This window comes from Pempheris klunzingeri, chromosome 21, assembly GCF_042242105.1.
Source record: "Pempheris klunzingeri isolate RE-2024b chromosome 21, fPemKlu1.hap1, whole genome shotgun sequence".
Taxonomy (NCBI): Eukaryota; Metazoa; Chordata; class Actinopteri; order Acropomatiformes; family Pempheridae; genus Pempheris; species Pempheris klunzingeri.
Genome location: NC_092032.1, coordinates 10929474 through 10948140, shown reverse-complemented (window position 1 = coordinate 10948140; position 18667 = coordinate 10929474). Strand labels below are relative to the sequence as shown.

The 18667-nt window shown below is 40.9% G+C and overlaps 2 protein-coding genes across 2 annotated transcripts in view; both read right to left on the bottom strand.

The window, feature by feature from the left end:
- Positions 1 to 6895, bottom strand: part of stau2 (staufen double-stranded RNA binding protein 2) — a 79331-nt gene extending 72436 nt beyond the window's left edge. The window contains exons 1-5 of the mRNA XM_070853034.1: positions 6837 to 6895; positions 4801 to 5008; positions 3853 to 3983; positions 3435 to 3594; positions 1224 to 1359 (exon numbers count right to left, since the gene is read on the bottom strand). Of these exons, the coding sequence (XP_070709135.1) occupies positions 1224 to 1359; positions 3435 to 3594; positions 3853 to 3983; positions 4801 to 4999 (626 nt within the window). The 5' untranslated portion in view covers positions 5000 to 5008; positions 6837 to 6895. The remainder of the gene's footprint in view (positions 1 to 1223; positions 1360 to 3434; positions 3595 to 3852; positions 3984 to 4800; positions 5009 to 6836) is intronic.
- Positions 6896 to 8281: 1386 nt separating this feature from the next.
- Positions 8282 to 17449, bottom strand: ube2wb (ubiquitin conjugating enzyme E2 Wb). The gene is made up of 6 exons (XM_070853282.1): positions 17417 to 17449; positions 16536 to 16627; positions 13498 to 13600; positions 10887 to 11042; positions 10726 to 10801; positions 8282 to 10597 (listed from the first exon to the last, which is right to left on the bottom strand). Exons 1-6 carry the CDS (start codon positions 17447 to 17449, stop codon positions 10584 to 10586), a joined length of 474 nt encoding a protein of 157 aa, XP_070709383.1. The 3' UTR covers positions 8282 to 10583.
- Positions 17450 to 18667: the final 1218 nt, after the last annotated feature.

Genomic DNA, 18667 nt, shown 5'->3' with positions numbered 1-18667 from the left:
CCTACCTTGCCTGTTACAAAATGGGTGCTAAATCACTTTTAAAATGAAGAAACACTGCCATCTGGAGGAGATCACAACAGCTCCAGAAAATAGCTCAATACAAAATTAACTTAGATGATTACTGGGTTTATGAAATTTGTCATGTTCTCAGGAACAGTATGCACTCTGGAGCCACATAACTCAACCTCTGACCCATTGCCTCTGTATTTAAAATGATATCATAATATTTAGAACTCTAATAACTTCGTAAACTACTTAAGTAAAATAATATTTATACTAAGCTGACATTTCAGTAAGATTGAAACAAGGGAAAAGCCTACCATTTGAAAACATACAGTTTTATGCCTTGCCTTTTACACATAGGAAAAACACGTACCAATTTCTCTTCCTCAGTGCGCGTTACACCTTGTTACACTTCCTCATTGAGAGTCCAATGCACTTAGATTTTGTGTAAAATGAGTTAACACATCCGAGTCCTAAGTAACATTCCTTCACTGAGGGAGGGGGGATCATTAATTGCACCTCAGTGGCATTTTTATGGAGTTCTGGAAATAGCTGGATGGCTCCAGTAAAGTGGAAAAAAAAACGGAAGGAAGAAAGAAAGTTGACAGTGACTGAGTGCAAAGGGACCCCATCAGGGCACCACATCCATCAGTTCCTTCATCAGTTTAGGAAACATATGGAGTGGGGGGGCCACGTCTGACACACATCTGAGCCAGTGGGATCAAAGATGGCCTAAATGCAGTTTGAGGTGATCCAAAATATATCAGGACCATGTCCACACTAATTTTATTATATCTCAGAGCTCAACTTTTCCTCCATGTTTTAGCCAATTATCCAATCCAGCACTAAGCTGGCATCACACACCAAAAGTGAAGCACTTCCAAAGTGAATCAACTCAAAAGCATCCACTCACTACAGCTTAATCTATTGTGTCTGTCCTAATTATTACCAAATGATGCAGTAGTGTATAAAATTTGTATTTGTTCATGTGAATGAAATTAGCAGACCTTGCATCGACATAATCGCAGACTCAAAGGACAAAAAATAATGTGGGAGAGGGACTAGTTTCAAGAAAGAGTTAACAAAAATACACTTGACAAGCTCCTTAAGACACGTCACCCCTATTACTGAAACGATTATCCAGTGTCTACATACTTCAAAGCACTGGGAGTGAAGCGGTCAACGGTTCGAGCTGGGTAAGTTCAGTTTTTGGAGCTCACCTTTGGTTGAACATCCCTCTGAAGTTGTAATTAGCTCTGTAGTTGGGCATTGGCTTGGGATCCAAAGGCCTGTAGATAGCTGGCTCCCCTCTCTTCATGGCCAGACCATTCAGCTCCACTGTGGGTGTTATACTGCCTGCATGTGAGAGTACATATGAATGGCAAGGCAAATGTGTAGTAAACATTAAATACCAAGACTTATCAAAGCAATGTATGACATACTGGTATTTGAAATCAGCAGCGAATCAGCGAAAATTGTCTCAGTTTGTAGAATATAACACAGGAGCAACAACTGACTTTACAAGATGTACTCTAGTTAACATTCGTCATGTTAAAATATAAAAACCCCACTGCCTGCTAACCCCACACATCCCCACGGATGTTGCATAACCCGTCACAGGGCTTTCTTAATCCCATTAAGAGCTGGCTATGAGGTCTTTCACTACTACAATGCCACAGAGGGCAAGGGAGGCAAGACAGGCTGGTGGTATTAATTTGGCCACAGATCAAACATGAGCCTGCACTTAGGCTTCACAGGGAAGGTCTGTCCTGGCATTGCTCTGAGCACGGACTATTTAAGTATATCAAGTGGCTCGAGAGCTACACCCGCAAGCCAAACTTCTCCAGGTGAAAAACACATTCCTTTAATAATGGAGACAGGACGGCACCATCAAGACACAAATGCTTTACCGCATTTCTTCACTTCACCCTGAACATCAACCCTTTTCTTCATGATTACACCTGCACATGAAAAGCAGTGACTTCCCAAAACAAAACACAAGTGAAGTGACTTTTGATGCCTCCCCATCTCCCTCCATATGGATATATACAGTACTGAATGTGCATCATTTCACCAATACACTTAGCTCTACAGAAAAAAGACAGTAGAGGGCACTAATACAACCTTAAAGGAACAGCTCAAATTTGACATATGGTGGCGTGAGTCTGTCAATGCACGGACCTTCTGTGCTTGTCAGACAGAAATGACAGAAGATTCATCTGCTGCTTCGTTGCATACTTACATGATTCAGAGAGCTCAGAGGAAAATAATGTATTGTAACTACAATTAAAATGTTTTATTCTGTGTTTGAGGCTTAAAACCTTCTTTCAGCACTGTGTTTTGATTTAAGAGGTCATTGTTAGCCGGCCCAACAGGCAGCATTTGATGTCTATCTAACAAGCTCCAGGCTAGCTGGGATATTTTGGACTGCATGCATTGATAACACCAACGATGACTGGCTCAAAGCAGCAAACGACCCCGTAGAGGCAAAAAGCTTCAGCTAGATAAAGACTGGAGTCTTCCTCAACATGTTATCAAGAAGTCTCTGCTTGATTTTATCTTGGAGTCAGAAAAGAGGTCTTGGAAAACAGGCAGTGGAAGCAGGCAAAATGGCACAAAGGAGTTAACTGTGTACAAAAAAAGTAGATACAACGATAAACCTAAGCTGTTCCTATGTTCTAAAAAGTTATTTTCAAAAGTCAGCAGAAAATGATTGTGTCTGTTCAGGGGTTTTCTGGCCAATTCCCCAAAAAAAATCATCACATGTGCCAACATGATGTCGTGCCTTCACCCACTCTGGGGAGGGAGGGGATTTCTACCCTTGGCTCTACTTTTGGATCTTTGGCTGGCATATGAGGTGTAGGCCACCCTCTGCAGAGGCTAGCCTCTCCGCTAAAGATATTTATAATGCATTTAAAATCAAGTGGTTTTAATAATGCATTCAAATCAAACATTGTAATTAACACACAGAGTATATCATATATCAAATTATAAACTTCAATCACAGCCTCATCATTTTTACCACTACATCCCCTTTAAAGTGGATGTAATCAGCTTCTTACATATAAAGAGGAGAAGAAACAGAAAGATGTTCTTCCTCCCCTTCCATATTTTCATAGTCATAACAGTAGGAGATCCAACCAGCTGTCATGCTCTGAAAAATTAATCTCACTATTGACAACCTTAATGATAACCTTAAGAGGGCCTTGTTTTTTTTCCTGACAGGCTAAAATCCCATTTTACTTTGTAACCAGCATCTGTTATCTGCTGCTGAAGCTGAGGCCAAAGTAAAACAAAAAGTTCAATCTGAACTTTCTAAAATTTTGCCATTTTGTAGCTGTAAAATTATATCAGCTATTCCAGTCCTCACACATAAGTAACAAGTGGGTTTAAAAGTAAAAACAGACACATTCTTAGTAAATAGCAAGTACCTGGGTTGCTGTTGATGTCCACTTTAGGGGAGCGGGGCGCTGGCCTGGGAAGGACGCTCTCGTCCAGCGCTTTGGCAGCTGTGGAGTGCTGGGCCTTTTTAATGCTGGTGCCCTCTGCCTCCCACACCTGCTCCCCAAGAGTCAGCTGCACGGTGAAGATCTGGTACAGTGACACCCAGAGGGAGAGACGTTACACGACAGCTACTACATGTATGGCAGGGGCTGTAATCTGTATAACCAATATTCACTTACGAAAACAACTCATTCATTGGTTGATCATTTCAACATACAATTGAGCATAATCCTGAGACTTTTTACATTAAATTGTTTCAACTTTCACACAAAAGGTAAATTATTAACCCTTTTTCCCCCCATGCACAATTTTTCTAGGCTTCAGCATCACGTCCCCATTCCTTACCTTAGCGTGTGCAGGGCCTCTCTCATTGAGGAGCTTGTACTGTGGTTGGATCCTATTAAAACGGGCTAACTCATTCACCAAACACATTGGAGTTTTCTCTTTAGGGTTTGCCATGTTCTCCTGGGGCGGGCCTGAAACAGACCACAACAGAATATGGTACATGGTACACTGAGCAACATGGGTGCAGTACTACAGAACTACATGCATGAATAATTATCGTGTGTTGATATAACACATCTTGCGTGACTATAAAGGGAATCTTGTGCAGTGTTTGTGTCACAAATGCTGTGCAACACAAATGTTACATGTAATTATCATGTCTCATGCACAAGCGCCAAAATTCAGTAAACAAACCACTCAGACAAATGAGCCAATTTGTAGGAGAGACGCAGGCATCTGTTCAAGATATTTTCTCTCTTCAGCAGATGGTGGGGGCTCAGGTGTGTTTTGATTTGTCTGAAAGCTACAGGAGCTTACAGGCTAGTGATTGCAAATCAAGACTACAGCTTATAGTGCAGTCAATCTAATTAGAAGAAATATTAGCAGGGTTTTCTGATCAATACCATAAGATTTTAAAGACATGCATTGGAGATGATGGGATTGGATATTGGGATTACTCATCCCAATAACGGCGACGTCAATTCTGAGAACTTTCTTTCAAGTTGAACTAATATTCTTCACTTGCCATACAATGAATATTCTTGTAAGATGACCACAGCTACCACACTATCATATCCACACAATAACTGTAATCCTGGCACATTTGCGACACTGAAACATTTAATCTCTCCTGTGTTGCCAGTTACAATTTAAAATAGAGGATGCTGATGAGATGTAAAAAGTTTATTATTTATTAGAAGTCAAATCAGGAATAATAATTGAAATCACACAGTATTGCAAAATGATGGCTTCATTTGTACTGAGGAAGTTATTCTGTTGGTGCTCTACCTGGCGATGTGGCAGACACAGGGGCGTCCCCATATCCGACTGCAGGAGCAGGGCAGGCGGGTGTGGGGGCCGGGCCTGTGCCGTTGACGGAGGGCTGCAGACCCAGGGATCCTGGGCTGGCCATGGCCGTCGGGGGAACTCCAGGGGAGAGGCCAGGACCAGCCAGGGGTGCTGAGGTCTGTACTTTCACTTGAGCCATGCTCTATTCCTGAATTCAGACAATTAACAACTTCAATGTTTATTTTTTTTAGAAACACACTGATCATTACAAGGTGTAATTATATCACTTTAAATAAGAGTAGTGCTGGGAAAAATCTGATATCTGATTTTTTTTTTTTTTTACATCTTTAAAATTTCTTCAATAATCAGACACACACATACACTACTCCACAGCAGCCCAACTTAAATCTGTTCACTATCATTTGACAGATTTCTGTGGGCAGAGCCTCGAGAACAGACTTCAAACTGAGCAGCCCTAGGCCTATCTCACATTCTGATCCACGGGCAGCTAATACACCCAGACAATGAACCTTTATTTGAAGGAGCTTTGCTCATGTTACTGCTGCTAAGCTCCCCGGAAAAAGGAGAGAATCCTGTGATAGCAGCCCGAGGAAGACAAAGGACCCTCAATCACATTTTATTTGAGACTAAAGAGGAGTATGAAGGTCTACATGAAGCAGTCGCAGGTTAACATTAACAGCAGAGAGAGCACATCGATCTGCAGAAAGTTAACAAGGCACACATTAACTTCTATATCTTTTTATGCATGCATGCAATACTTGGGTGAATGCAATTACACACATGCCTCAGCCTGTGGCTATGAAATATAGGTAACATAATATGCTGCCATGTGTTTTTCATCAACAAGAGGTGAAAATAGAGGAAATTAATGACAAAAGGTACAAACTGTATCACAACATCTTGCCAAAATGGGCTCTAATACTGGTTCAAATTAGTACACATTTGGCAGACAGTGAAGGGACATGAGGGAAATTCTTCTCACGTCCCCAAAGAGGACAGAGCAAAGGGTCGGACACAGAAATGAACCCCTGGAGTGTGAAGAGACTTGGACACTTCATCACATGCTGCCTTTCAATCTGATACCTCCAGGTGAAAGGCAATATCGAGTTAGGATCATAAGATTGAGTGCACAAAATATAATGATCATCTTATTCTTCGGTCAGTAGCTTACATGGTGACATGCTTTGCATACCACACAGGTCAATGGAGACAGTTTTCATGGGCTTCACCCTGAAATCATGATAACAGGTGCTGCCTATGCCCCATGCCTACTGTTTATAGTTGAGGGCCACAGTTGGACTTGTGTAAACAACAGAGCAGTGGCGTGATCATACAACAGCTGATATCTAGCATGTTCACACACTAAATGCACATTTTAATCTGATATGTGACCTGGATTCATAGCATGCAGTCGTTTTATTTCTCCTGCTCATATCTTCGTTGCATCTTGCCTCTTACCCTGAGGTTCTCGGGGTCACAACATTTCTCGCCTCTCTCTCTTTCTCAGTAACCTGCACAGATATAAAGTCACACAGCAACCCGAGTGCACGGCTGCCTCACACAGTAAGTTGAACATGGAGGTGGCGTGGTGGGGTTGACTGACAGAGCGACAGGGCTGTCTGCAACCCCTGAACCTACACTGTAGCTCCGTGTCCAGCTTAGCAGGAAGCTAACGTTACCAGCGACAAAGCGGCGTTTCCTGCAAATGTCAGCTCCTAAAAACAGCCTAACAGAACTGGGGAGCACGCATGCTGTCATGAATAAGTCGCTGTGGTTTCTCCTGATGAATATAGACCATACAGGCACCTCCGGTACGCTAGTTTAGCCGGTTAGCGCTCATCATGGCTGATCGGCCGAGCACCCCTCTTGCTAGCATCTCCACACCGCCCCATCCTCCACCAAAGTCTGGGGGATTTCAGTCCACCGCAACATCACGCACGGACTGGCGACAGGGTGACAAATAATCCAGAGACTATCCAACAACAAAGGGACAAATATTTTAGGGTATTTTTTACCTTTGTCCAGGGCCAGACCCCAGTTACACCTCCGACATTGGCAAACACTAAAGAGAACTGGATGGAAGAGGGAACAGACCACGTTATTTGTCTGGGTAAAATATTAAAATACGTCCCATTGCATGCGAATTACTGTTCATTTTGGATATTTCATGTATAAAGTTTGTGTTTTGTTTATTTAGTCAGTTGTAGGTATTAAATATCGCCAACATACCATCATTACAGTTTGAGGTGAATCTTGAATGAATCAGCCACCCCCGCAGCGCTGTGAATGGTTCAGTCCTGGTTTGCTACCTCAGAAACAGAGTAACTTTGATTCACAGCAAAAATGAGCCTTTTTAAACATGTTTTCTGCTCATTTTTCAGAATAATCTCATTGATATATGATTCATGTTACCAGTACAAGTATAGGTGACACTTAACATAAGGTTCTGTGTTTAGAATTTAGAAAAAATTAATTATTTGGCCTATTTTTCCTCAGGGTAGCTTAATCATTAACTAACTTTAATTATTAAGTTAATTATAAAAGTTGGGGGTGACCAATGTCTTTTCCCCAGAGAGCTAATAACCAAGAACCCCCTGCTGCTGCTGGTAGGATTTCATACCTTTGCTCAAGAGCACTAAAGAGTACAGAGGTTCTCCTTGGTCTTGAATAAAAAGTCTTACAGTTGTGTTTCTCAGTAACCTGGGCTCCCACATACATTACAGAGTGAACCTTTATTAAAAAGTCTGTTAAGGGTTTAGAAAAGGGAAGAAATTGAACTGTGGTAATAGTGCTATTGTAATGTGACCACTAGATGGTGCTTCTAAACCACACTGTGGTGCTCTTTACTGTATGTTATAATGTTCAGTACACACAATATACCCATCTTCACCAACATGAAACTGTGCATGATATTCCCCCCTGGTTACTTCCTGTTTCTGATCTCTCTCACACATGCGTAGTGATGTAACATGAAGTGATCCCATGGATGTTTTTTACGCAGTTGTGCAAAAAACAGGAATTGTAAATGGTCATGACTTCCATAACAGTGAGATGATGAATTTTAGAATATGCAAAAGTTCACAAATGAATAAAAATTAATTGATGGGCTGTTTTTCCAAGACTGACCAACAACATGCAAACGTAACATTGAAAATTCCAGATGCAAAGGCACACAATCATTTCACATGATTAATAATGTGCATTAAAATGAGAGGTTTCTATGTGCTGGAGAGCACAGATTGTTTAATAGACTTGAACACTGACCATTACTTTCTGTGATATAATCTGTCTCGGTACCTGTGATGTGACTTCACAGATTTTTTGCATGCTTTTGACAAACACATTCATCGTCAGTATCCCCACCCCCACTCCCTTTAGAGTGGGACCATTTACTCCCAATTTATGTAAGCACAACATTCATAAATACGCATCACATATTCAAACACTGTGCAAACCAAGGTTGAATAAAAGTGAATCTTTGCTTTTATTATTGATTATGAAAATGAACAGGCACCTATTACATGGAGCTTGCACATCCCAGAACAAAATTTCAAATATAAATAACACACCCTCATTAGTGTTGATCACTCACAACAACCTGCAAGCTAAGAGTTCAAACCACATCGAAAAAGGAAAAAAAAAAAAAAAAACCTAGGCGGAAAAAAAAAAAACACATCCAAACCCTTGTAACATATTCACTCTCAAGTTTTTCAAATCTCTTGTGAACCACTGCCTACTCGGTGAAGGCTTCTTGTCCCAACACAAATGCTGTCGTGACTGCATTTACACAATCATTTCAGTCCTTTTTCTCACAGCACGGTGACAGCAGACGAGACCGTTACAATGAAGCTAATAAAAATGAAAGAAAAAAAAAAAAATCATTGGTTAAATAGATGTCTTTAAGTTATCAATATAGTTTTTGAGATAGCGGTGTGCTGTGGTAATCTCCTCTACAGTAGAGTATCATCACATTCACTCAAGTCCATTCAAGAAACTCAGCTAGACCCTGGAAAAAGCAAATGCAATACAAACCCAAGATGGAAAATTCAAGTATCTCTGACCAGATGGCAATAAACATTTGTTTAGGAATGGAGTGATTATAGTCTGAAATGACAAAGAGCCACACAGCCTCTGGAGGTGAGCGTTGTAATATCCATCCCATACACCATTACCTAAGGTATGGAAAGACTAAAAGCCGTCACAATGTCTGATGCCAATAAGAAAAAGTAGGGTTTAAAACTGCATGCACCCCCACTGTAAAACTACTAAACTTTTTTTTGTTTTTTTTTTTAAACCAACAGCAGTGTTTGTTTCTGCCTGTACACGTACTAATTAGCAAAAGATGCAGACTAACCTCCAGTGAAATAAAGCACTCTGCATCTCATCATTCTGCTTTAAAGTAAATGCATCCTCTGCTAATTTCGTTCTCATCATTCATTAGATTAAAGACTTATATACAATAGACATGTTATATGTTTACAACATAACAGTCTCTTTTGGTGAAAATATAGTATCTATAATATCTGATAGGTATCTTTTTAGAGGTGATCTCTTTATTGAAAAAAGTACCTGAGCCAAAACTCTGACCAGGGGGAATCACAAAAGCCTCGTCTTTACGACTTCTATAAAGACTCTCCTTTTCGTCACTCATTACCATTCTGGAGAACAAAGATTTTAAATTAAATAACAAATACAAAAAAAACTTCAAAAATCCAAAGCATACTGACCCATCAAAACAACCCCCCTTTTCAAAGTATCAGCTAGTTGAAAAACGGTAAAAAAAAAAAAAAAAAAAGAACTCAAGACATTTAAAATCAAACGTTTTAGAGGATTAAAGCATGAAATTAAAAAAAAGTATCATACAAATAAAATGGATCATGCCACAATATTCTCCTTACAGACATTCTTTAATGGAAGAGAGGCTGCTGCACATCTTCAGGGCTGGGCAAGAACTCGAGTTCAGCCCAACTTTACGAGGAGATGTGCACTGAGGTCATTGGCTGACTAAGAGACACACTACCGTCATATCTGTTTTATTCCCATCTGTACCGACGTTCTGTCCAACGGCAGGAAGAACTGCAGCCGGGTCTCAGGTTGGAAGATGAAGAAAATTGCGTCTACTCTTGATACAGTGTTGCAAACTAAAACCCTTTAACCTGATAAATAAGTGGAGGACTGCCTACAGAACAACTGCAAATTGGGAATAACTTACTAAAAGTGCCTCTTTAAACTAGATACTTTCACAGTGCATATAATTAAAAAAAAAACAAAAACAAACGGATGAAGCATTTTCTTGGGATTTTGATGGTCAGATCCCTTCCAGAAAACGATTAAATTTGGATTTCTCTTTGCAGGCCCAAGCATGCATCCATCAGTTATTATTGCACAACACAAGGACCTTAAAATGCACCCACACACAAACAAAAAAGTAACAATAATAGTCTTAAAACAGGAATTATAATTATCTCACAACAAATCCACCTTGCTTGCTTACTTGCTCGCTCTCTGCATTACTGCCTTTTTGCTGAAAACGATCCATCGTGGGTGCATCTAACCGCTCCATTGTTTTCCGTTCTCTATATTACAGCCGACTAAAACATGCATCCAACTGTCCACGGGGGGGGAAATGCAGTCAAGAGCCTCCAGCGCATGGTGTCCATTGTTCCAGTCAAAGGTCAGAGTTCAAAGACTGAATGATTAAAAAGTGCTTTACGTAGGTCAGTAGGACTTCTTTCTTCTACGATTATTACAAAGTTTGTACATTAGCATGTATCATCTGTGAAGGCAAGCAAAAGTGACATAAATGACATTGCCTTCGGGTTTGCAAAGAATTGCTTTTACTTGTGTCGTCCAACCAAAAAAAAAAAAAAAAAAGAAAAAACACAGAAAGCTCAAAATACTCACCATGATACCACCATTTTGTCTTCTTTGGATTTTTGTTACACGTTCTTACATAAAAGGAGTTATCAGGCGGTCGTCTCTGCAGAAAAAGAACATTTAGATTTCACATTTACAGGCAAATAATCAACACAAATCACTCTATGTATGTCCTCCATTAAAATTACCTTTTCTTTGCAGCTGGACAACATGCTGATAATGCTAAGACAAACTGATTGCACTGAGAGGGCTGGCGACCAATCCTCCGTTAGAATAGATAGACAGATGTGACCGTTACTATACACATGAGGGTGGACAGGTATATTCTCTCCTGTGAACATTACCTGTGAAGGAAGGAAAAACAGATCAGTGGTTATTGAGATCATTCAAAACATGTCACAATAATAATCCCATAAAACAGGGCTGAATGATCAATCCCACCGACACTGCGATTTAATAGAACACAATTTTCAAATAGCAAAAGCAAAAGAGGGAGAAGAGACGTTAATTTGTGTGACTTGTTACTGCAACAGACTTCAGATCAATAGGATTCATATTTATTTTTCATGTTAATGTTCATACCAGGCCAGTGTTTATTGTTCTTCCCTCAGATTTTAATAAAAAGATAAGTCATGATGACTGATGACACAAGGCCCATGTAATCTTCTACTGTAATTGCTGCGATTTCTACAAGTCAGTATCTAAATAATGATATGTTATTGTTATTGTTATCAATCCATGTATCAATTCATCTCATTTCATCAATACACACAAGTCTGGTCTGCATGAAAGAGCAGTTTATAATTCAACTGTATTCAGTGTTGCGTTGGTCGTACTAACTGGATGATTTATCGTTTGTGTATAGTGAGAGAAAGATTTTCCCGCCCCTACTAATAACAACTCTAATAACTGTTTCTATATTTTAAACTGAATTGTTGGTCAGAGAAACAACTTTGGAGAGTACTTCTTTAGAAAAAGTTGAGAGTTTTTTCCATTAATGACAGAAAATAATGAGACTTTCTGTATAAGCTCAGGCTTAGCACTGTGTGGCAAAATGAGGCTCTGGGATTAGGAAAGAGGGGCCTGGATGGGGTGAGAGAGGGGAAGAGAGAATGGGAGACCAAGAGGGGAGACATGTTTTATTAAAAAAAAAAATCAGTCTGTTCTATAAAAAGACACAGGGGATATTAGCCAGTAAAAGGGTGCTAGAGTCAGGGCTGAACAGGAAGATACAGAGAGTGTGATGAGACGAGAGGAACTCAAGATTGAGGTGTTAGAGTAGAGAGAAGGGGGAGGCAGAATGGATAAAGAGGCTAATGAAGGGTAACAATGGGTTGAGGCAGTGTGGCACCGGATAGGGCCTCACAGGAGAGTTTAGCCTCCACATCATCTGGGGGCTGGAATGGTGGCAGGACGAGTGTTACAGATACGAGCAGAAAGTAAAGCTGGCACTACACTCACAACATCAAGACAACTGAGAGCTCCTCACTTCCAGACAGTTCAAATACGCTTAAATGTTGATTTGTGTGCAGCAGATTTTTCAAACAATATTCCCACGTGTGCAAGTAAGGAGGACGTGTGATTGGAAAACCAGGAAGACACGGCACCCAAAGTCAGTATTTAAAATTGCAACCTATCACGTGACAAACAAAGTGTGTTGTATGGTCCTGGATGGCATTGTGTGACGATGTGAGCGAATTCAGCTGGGGAGGCAAACTAAATAAACCTGGTATGTTTTGGCAGCAAATCTGCAGTTTCTTCCTGTGAAAATGTAATAGAAAGAAGTACAAGATGACCTCTGTGAGACGGCTGCATCAAAACAGGAGCGACACGCTGTTAATGAAAATGTTATCAACTGAGTTTGAGAAGGCCGATGGCCTCTGCTCCTTGTTTTTTATGACAGTAATAGCTTTAATTTTGGGGGGTCAAATCCTGCACACATACTATCACATTTAGCTGTTTTTATGATACTGACTGATTGTTCAATTTTATGTAGCACTTTGAGATTTGCTAATGTAAAGTGCACTACAAATAAGATGCATTATTATTATTATTACACATTTCTGCAATATAGCATTACCCTTGAAGCTCTGCACACAACCAATAATGCACTGCAGCAGCAGTTAACACTCTCTGACAGAGGGCCACTTTGACAGCCTGTCCTTCCAATTTGAGAGGATAGTAGTAGGATAGTAGAGTAAGTAGCTGCGTTTATCTAATTTTCTCTACATCACCTCATTTTCTATTTTTAGGTGGTGACTCCTGATGAGCGAAACAAGATTGTTTGGTTAAACTAATCCCCTAAAATGGGGCCGTCAGTGGGAACTCTGTACTGGTGTCTCTGTCCGATGTTTCCAAGCCGAGATTCATTCCACAAACAACTGCAGAGCCGATGCGTTTCATGTGGTTACTGCAGGCATCCAGACGGTGGATACGGAGGATTGTTTACACAGGTCTGTGATGTTATTTGGAATAGGGCACCTCTGTGCTCTGTACCTGCACACCAGCAACATATGAATCTGTTGTGGTAACCACTTTTACTGTGAGAACTTAATTCTTTGATCAAACTATTGCAGATAATGGATATTCGACATTTAGTCAGGCCAGCAGTGTAGTTGAGCCTAAATGGAACCAGACTCCAGGTTTGCAGTTTCATCTGTGAGCTTGCGTGTCACGGTTGAAGCAGACAGGACTGTCTAGGTCATCATGACAGGATGGTAAACGGACGTCAGTTAGAGAGAACAGAAAGTGCCTCACATACAAACACACACTGGTGGCTGTAGAGCAACTTCCGCTTACCTGAGGTGAATCAAACGGATATCGACTACTAAATTTGAAAAGCAGCTGAAATTTCTCTCCTTCATACAGTGTGCCAGGGGCTCCTTCCATGTCTACAATCCACCTAAAAGAAAGGCACAACATCAAAAATGTTAAACATTTTCCTCAAACTAGAGTAAAAATTAGACTAATCACCCAATTATTAGCCCAAACAGTGTATACAAAAATGTTTATACAAAAAATGTATATGGTGATTAATGTTTAGGATATTGTTCATGACCTTATAGGGTCAGAGAGGTTAGATAGCTTTCTGAGCCACTGCTTTATTTTCTATACCCTGTGACAAGTTCAAGGCTGATCTATTGCGAAATGATTTTAAGATAATGGAGCAAGTAAAACCAGAGTTACTGAAATCCTCTTGTCCCTAAAGTCACAATATCAGGTTAACACTTCCTTTAACAACAAACCTTTACTCTGCTTTGGCAAGAAATGGTTTTATGCAGCACAGTGTTGTTTTCAAACCATACTGTCAGCATGTGTCTAGGAAGGGCATCTTCAGTTGGACGGAAATAACTCAACAACTACTGGATAGATTGCCATGAAAGTCAGTACAGGCACCCATGGTCCCCAGATGATGTGTCCAATTGAGTTTGGGGTTCCCAAGACTTTTCCTCTCAAAAGCTATTAGATGGGTTGCCATGAAAATCGAGAACATACACTCATGCAGCACCTCAGGACAATTTGTAATAATCTAACAATAATAATAATAATATCCCATATCCCTTGGCTTTTCATCTTGCACTACCATTAAGTCAAAATTTCAATTTATCCAATACTTTGGTTTATGGACAAATACCTGTGAAACTAATGACACTTCTATCAGCCTAAGTTGTATGTTGTGTTACCTGCTGATTACATCTATGATCCATCTTCTCATTCTGAAGTGGAAAGCAAGCAGCGGATCACATCTCATTATCATTAAAAAAGAATCCAACTAACTGTGAGCTGCCAATGCTGCAGTCGGTGTATGATCAAAAGCTTTTAGTCTGACTCATTCCAGTGACATTCAAATTCATCTGGACTATGACAGTGGTTTAGTAACAATGTGATACTCTATTGATCTAGTGGACAAAATCTATTTTTGCCTCTGTAGCCTGGCTACAGAACTGTGCTGACTGAGCTGCGAGGGATTCAGTGTCTTGCTCAGATTGGGAGATGGTTGCACACATGGGGCTCGATCCTGGATCTTTGGGATGAAGGACAGTCTACCTGCTCAATATAACCCACAGGCTGAATGGTGCTTCACTGGTAAAAAAGACAAATATTTAAGTCTGGTACAGAGCATTTTTGGGGATTGTCTGCTCATAGCAGAAAGCTCAGGAGTAGAAAAAGGAACACTAATGGCAGCATCACAATCTCTGGCCTAATTTCTTCAAGGCAAGCGGTGCAGAAAGGACACCAAAGAGACTTGTGGCTGTTGTTCGGCTTTATAGCCTTGTGTCTCTTTCAAATCTAGCCTCGAGCAAATAATCATTCAGACCTACATACAAGGTCAGTCCTGTATAAAACTTCACCCTTAGAAGGTCAAAGCATCTGAAAGGAGCTCCATTTTTTTCAGGAAGTAGAGCTCAGGGGGAGGCAGTGTGACTGTATGTGATGCTGAGTTACACCTGATATAACCGACGCCGGACACAGTCAAGGACATTACGCTCAACTTGCTCAAATTCCCCATGGGCCTGGTGATTACATGATCCAGTCAACAAAAATAACACCGAGCCATTTTGTGCAAAAGGGGAAAACTGAGCACACATATGAGAGACTCTGCAGAGCTTTAAAGCAGCAATTTCTTTGTTTACAGTGGCTGACTCACTACGGCGTCAAGCTAAGCCATCAGCACTCTCATAGAGTCGACTGAAAGACATTGTCATCTAATGAGCAGCACTGAGAGACAAGTGTACTCCATAAACAAAAACTACTGAAGTTAAAATGCACGATTTTCCCATGTTTATTTTCAAAGAAGGATAAGGTTAGCTCGAATGTCAAGCAGGAACAGAGTATTTGCATCTCACTACACTAGGACACACGAGATAAAACGGGTAATTCCCTACTACTGCCAGTCCCAATGAGAGACCACTAACCGAGGCTCAGCTGACCTTTTAGTATCAGAGTTAAAGACAAAAAGACACGCCCTTACATACCATCCCAAACCTGGGATACACAGTGAACGCAGAAGCCAGCTGAACTGGTTCGGAGACTTGTCAGTCATGCAAAAAACAAAGCAGTCATTCAGCCTTAACAGACGATTGTTATCTGAAGCGGGAGATGCCACTATTACGGATCTTTAGCTCTGACACGCTTTTCTTGAATCAACCCACAAGCTCTGCAACATGAATTGTCCTTTTAAGGCGGCGAAGTGCACAGCAACGAAACTGGAAGGTTTTCTGACGAGCATAAGCAAGTAGTAACTTTCAAAGTCGATGTTGCGAGCCTGCAGCTGAAAGGCGTTTGAATGACGGCCAGAAATGTGCCTCGAATCCATTTACAGGACCACAACTCACCCTGCTGCTTATCAGACACAATTTGACTCACTCAGATACAGCAGTCATGGGCGTTTGAGGGAACACCAAGACACCCAGACAGAAGGGTCAGCTAAGCAGCCTCCGTTCCTTGCTACTCTAGCACAACTCCTTCATGCCAACCGATAAATATTTAATAAGGATGAATAGTGAGACCGTGCATTAGAGACTCTCCACTGAGGGGCGAGAGCTGCCAATCACTGGGATGACCCGATTCCTCCACTCCAGTCGCTGCTGAGGCTACAAGAGCTTTGTGTCTTAATGCATCCTGCCTCTTCTATTGCAACAGTAGCCTTTCAGCGCCAGGCGTGCTCACCACATTGCCATAACATGACATTTTACAAAGTCATATAAGATTTCTTTCTATTCACAGATGCAAATATTCAATGGTGCATGTAGGTGCTTGTGTCCTACTGTTGACTGTGTTAGAGAACACTGCCATGCTGAAGCAAATGAGTTGCATGAAACAAAGAGAACACTTACTGTGTAATGGTGTTCTGTACACTTTTTTCGTTAAGAGTCATTCCTGGGGGTGGATCATTTTGCAGGGCTAATAATTCCTTTTGTAGCCTTTTCTGTTGGAGACAAACGTGTTTGAGTTTCTGCCACACTCACACAGCAACACGGCAGTAAACACAACATTATATATAAGCAGCAGAGGCAATTTAAATAAGAACAAATGAGCGGATCGCTGATAATGGCTCAGGAGATGCAGGCGTTTAACCACCGTGAGATATCAACGATGTCACACTGATGCGATTACGGGTCAAGTCCTGCAACGGTCCTGACTTTTAAAAAAAATGTATATATCATGGTTTATAATTCAACCAAGTGGTACCTACATGTTAGACATAAGATGCACTAAGTTATGAAGTCGGCTTCCTGGTGTTTTTTCACAGTTATCTTAAGAAAGCGATGCACCTGTTCAGCTCCAGTGGAAACTGGTCAATCTGCGCACTGTCTCGTTAGCTCGCTAACGGCAGCGCTGAGCCAGATAGCAGCTAGCACTCGTCTGAAATATCAGTTCAACTCATAACACCACACTCCTTTAATCATCATCCGTGCGTTGCTGTGAAAAAATACCTCGCCACTCATCGATGTAAATGCACATATACATCCAGGAAGCTGGTGTCTGTGCTAGCTTTGCCTTGCTGTTGAGGGTGATGGGCTAGTTGTGTTGCTAGCAAAGACCAAGCGCTAAACCGGAACAGCTCAGGATAAAACTCGTCGCTTTAACTCTAATGTCATCACTACTTCGAACATGTACATGTAGCTAAACTAAGTGGTTGATGTGCTACCAAGAAAAGCCAAACTGGGGGGCAGGTAAATTATAAATATGCGTTCGCAGTCAATTGTATTCTTACCTGCATCGACGCCATGATGGAAACCCCCTGCATCAGCGCAGAGTGGAGGACTGTACGTCAGGGAGTCACGTGGGTGGAGAAGTTGTTTTGACAGAGGAAAACAATCCGCTGCTGTGCACCGTCACCCACTCTCCCCTCTCCCCTCACTCAGGACAGGTCCCTAACCAGCTGTTTAGCAGCTTTACCGTGCAACTTCATAAAAATATATAAAAAAAGAAAATGAAATGTGGTGTTAAATCCATTGTGATCACATGGGACACCAGGGAGGGTGAGTGACCTCTGCTGAAGGAGGAATGACCTGCCTGACCGCCCCTGTGCAGTTATATCACATATTATTTGTCTTTGGGTTATCAAAAAGCTATCACACACTGGAAAATACTTAACTGGAAGTTGCATATTAAAAACCCGTAAAAAAAAAAGCACTTTGAAGCAATTATGCCTTTTATCATAGTGCCTCCTAATATAATTTTGTGATAAATTAAAGGTCCCATATTATGCTCTTTATAAAGTTCATTCTTGTATTTGGAAACCCCTACTAGAATATGTTTAAATGGTTTAACGTTCAAAAAAGAATTTTTTTTTGTCATACCAGCCTCTTTCTGCACGCTCAGTTTTAAAAGGACAACAATCCGTGGCTTTGCTCTTGTCTTCAACACCTTTGTGTTGCGGGGTAGCTGGTGTTAGTGAGGAAAAACAAAGGGGGACAGCATGGTGGACTGAGGAGGTGTTCAGTGGGTGAGTACAGTCGGTCTGCTGAAGGGCATGTTCAACACATCCCCATTTGACATCATACGGGGAGCAAAATCTGAGCTGTGTGTTTACACCCACATATACTGAAAAATGGGCTGTGAGAAAAATCGAGAGCAGTCTTTTCTCATAGTTTGTCAGTTGTTAGGCACACTGGTGACATATTTGTGTTAAAAAGACTTTATAAAGTGTATTCTGCATAATATGGGACCTTTAACATTTTCAGGTCCCTTTTATTATTTTTAAATCCCTAAAAGGCATAAACGCATAATCTACTAAAACCCTTATACCTTCTCATTTCCCTTTGTACCTAAAAGCCAAACTGTGCAGAGTACAAGGAAGCATATTGATATTTCTGCATCAGCAAAGTTTAGAACATTTTATTCAACTGAAGTGTAATTTGACGAAGCCTCCTTAGGTTTCCGCAAATAAATATAAAAAATTCACTCCGTAGCAAATGTTAAGTGGGTTGTGATTTGAGCTCCCACCTGATGCTGTTGACCC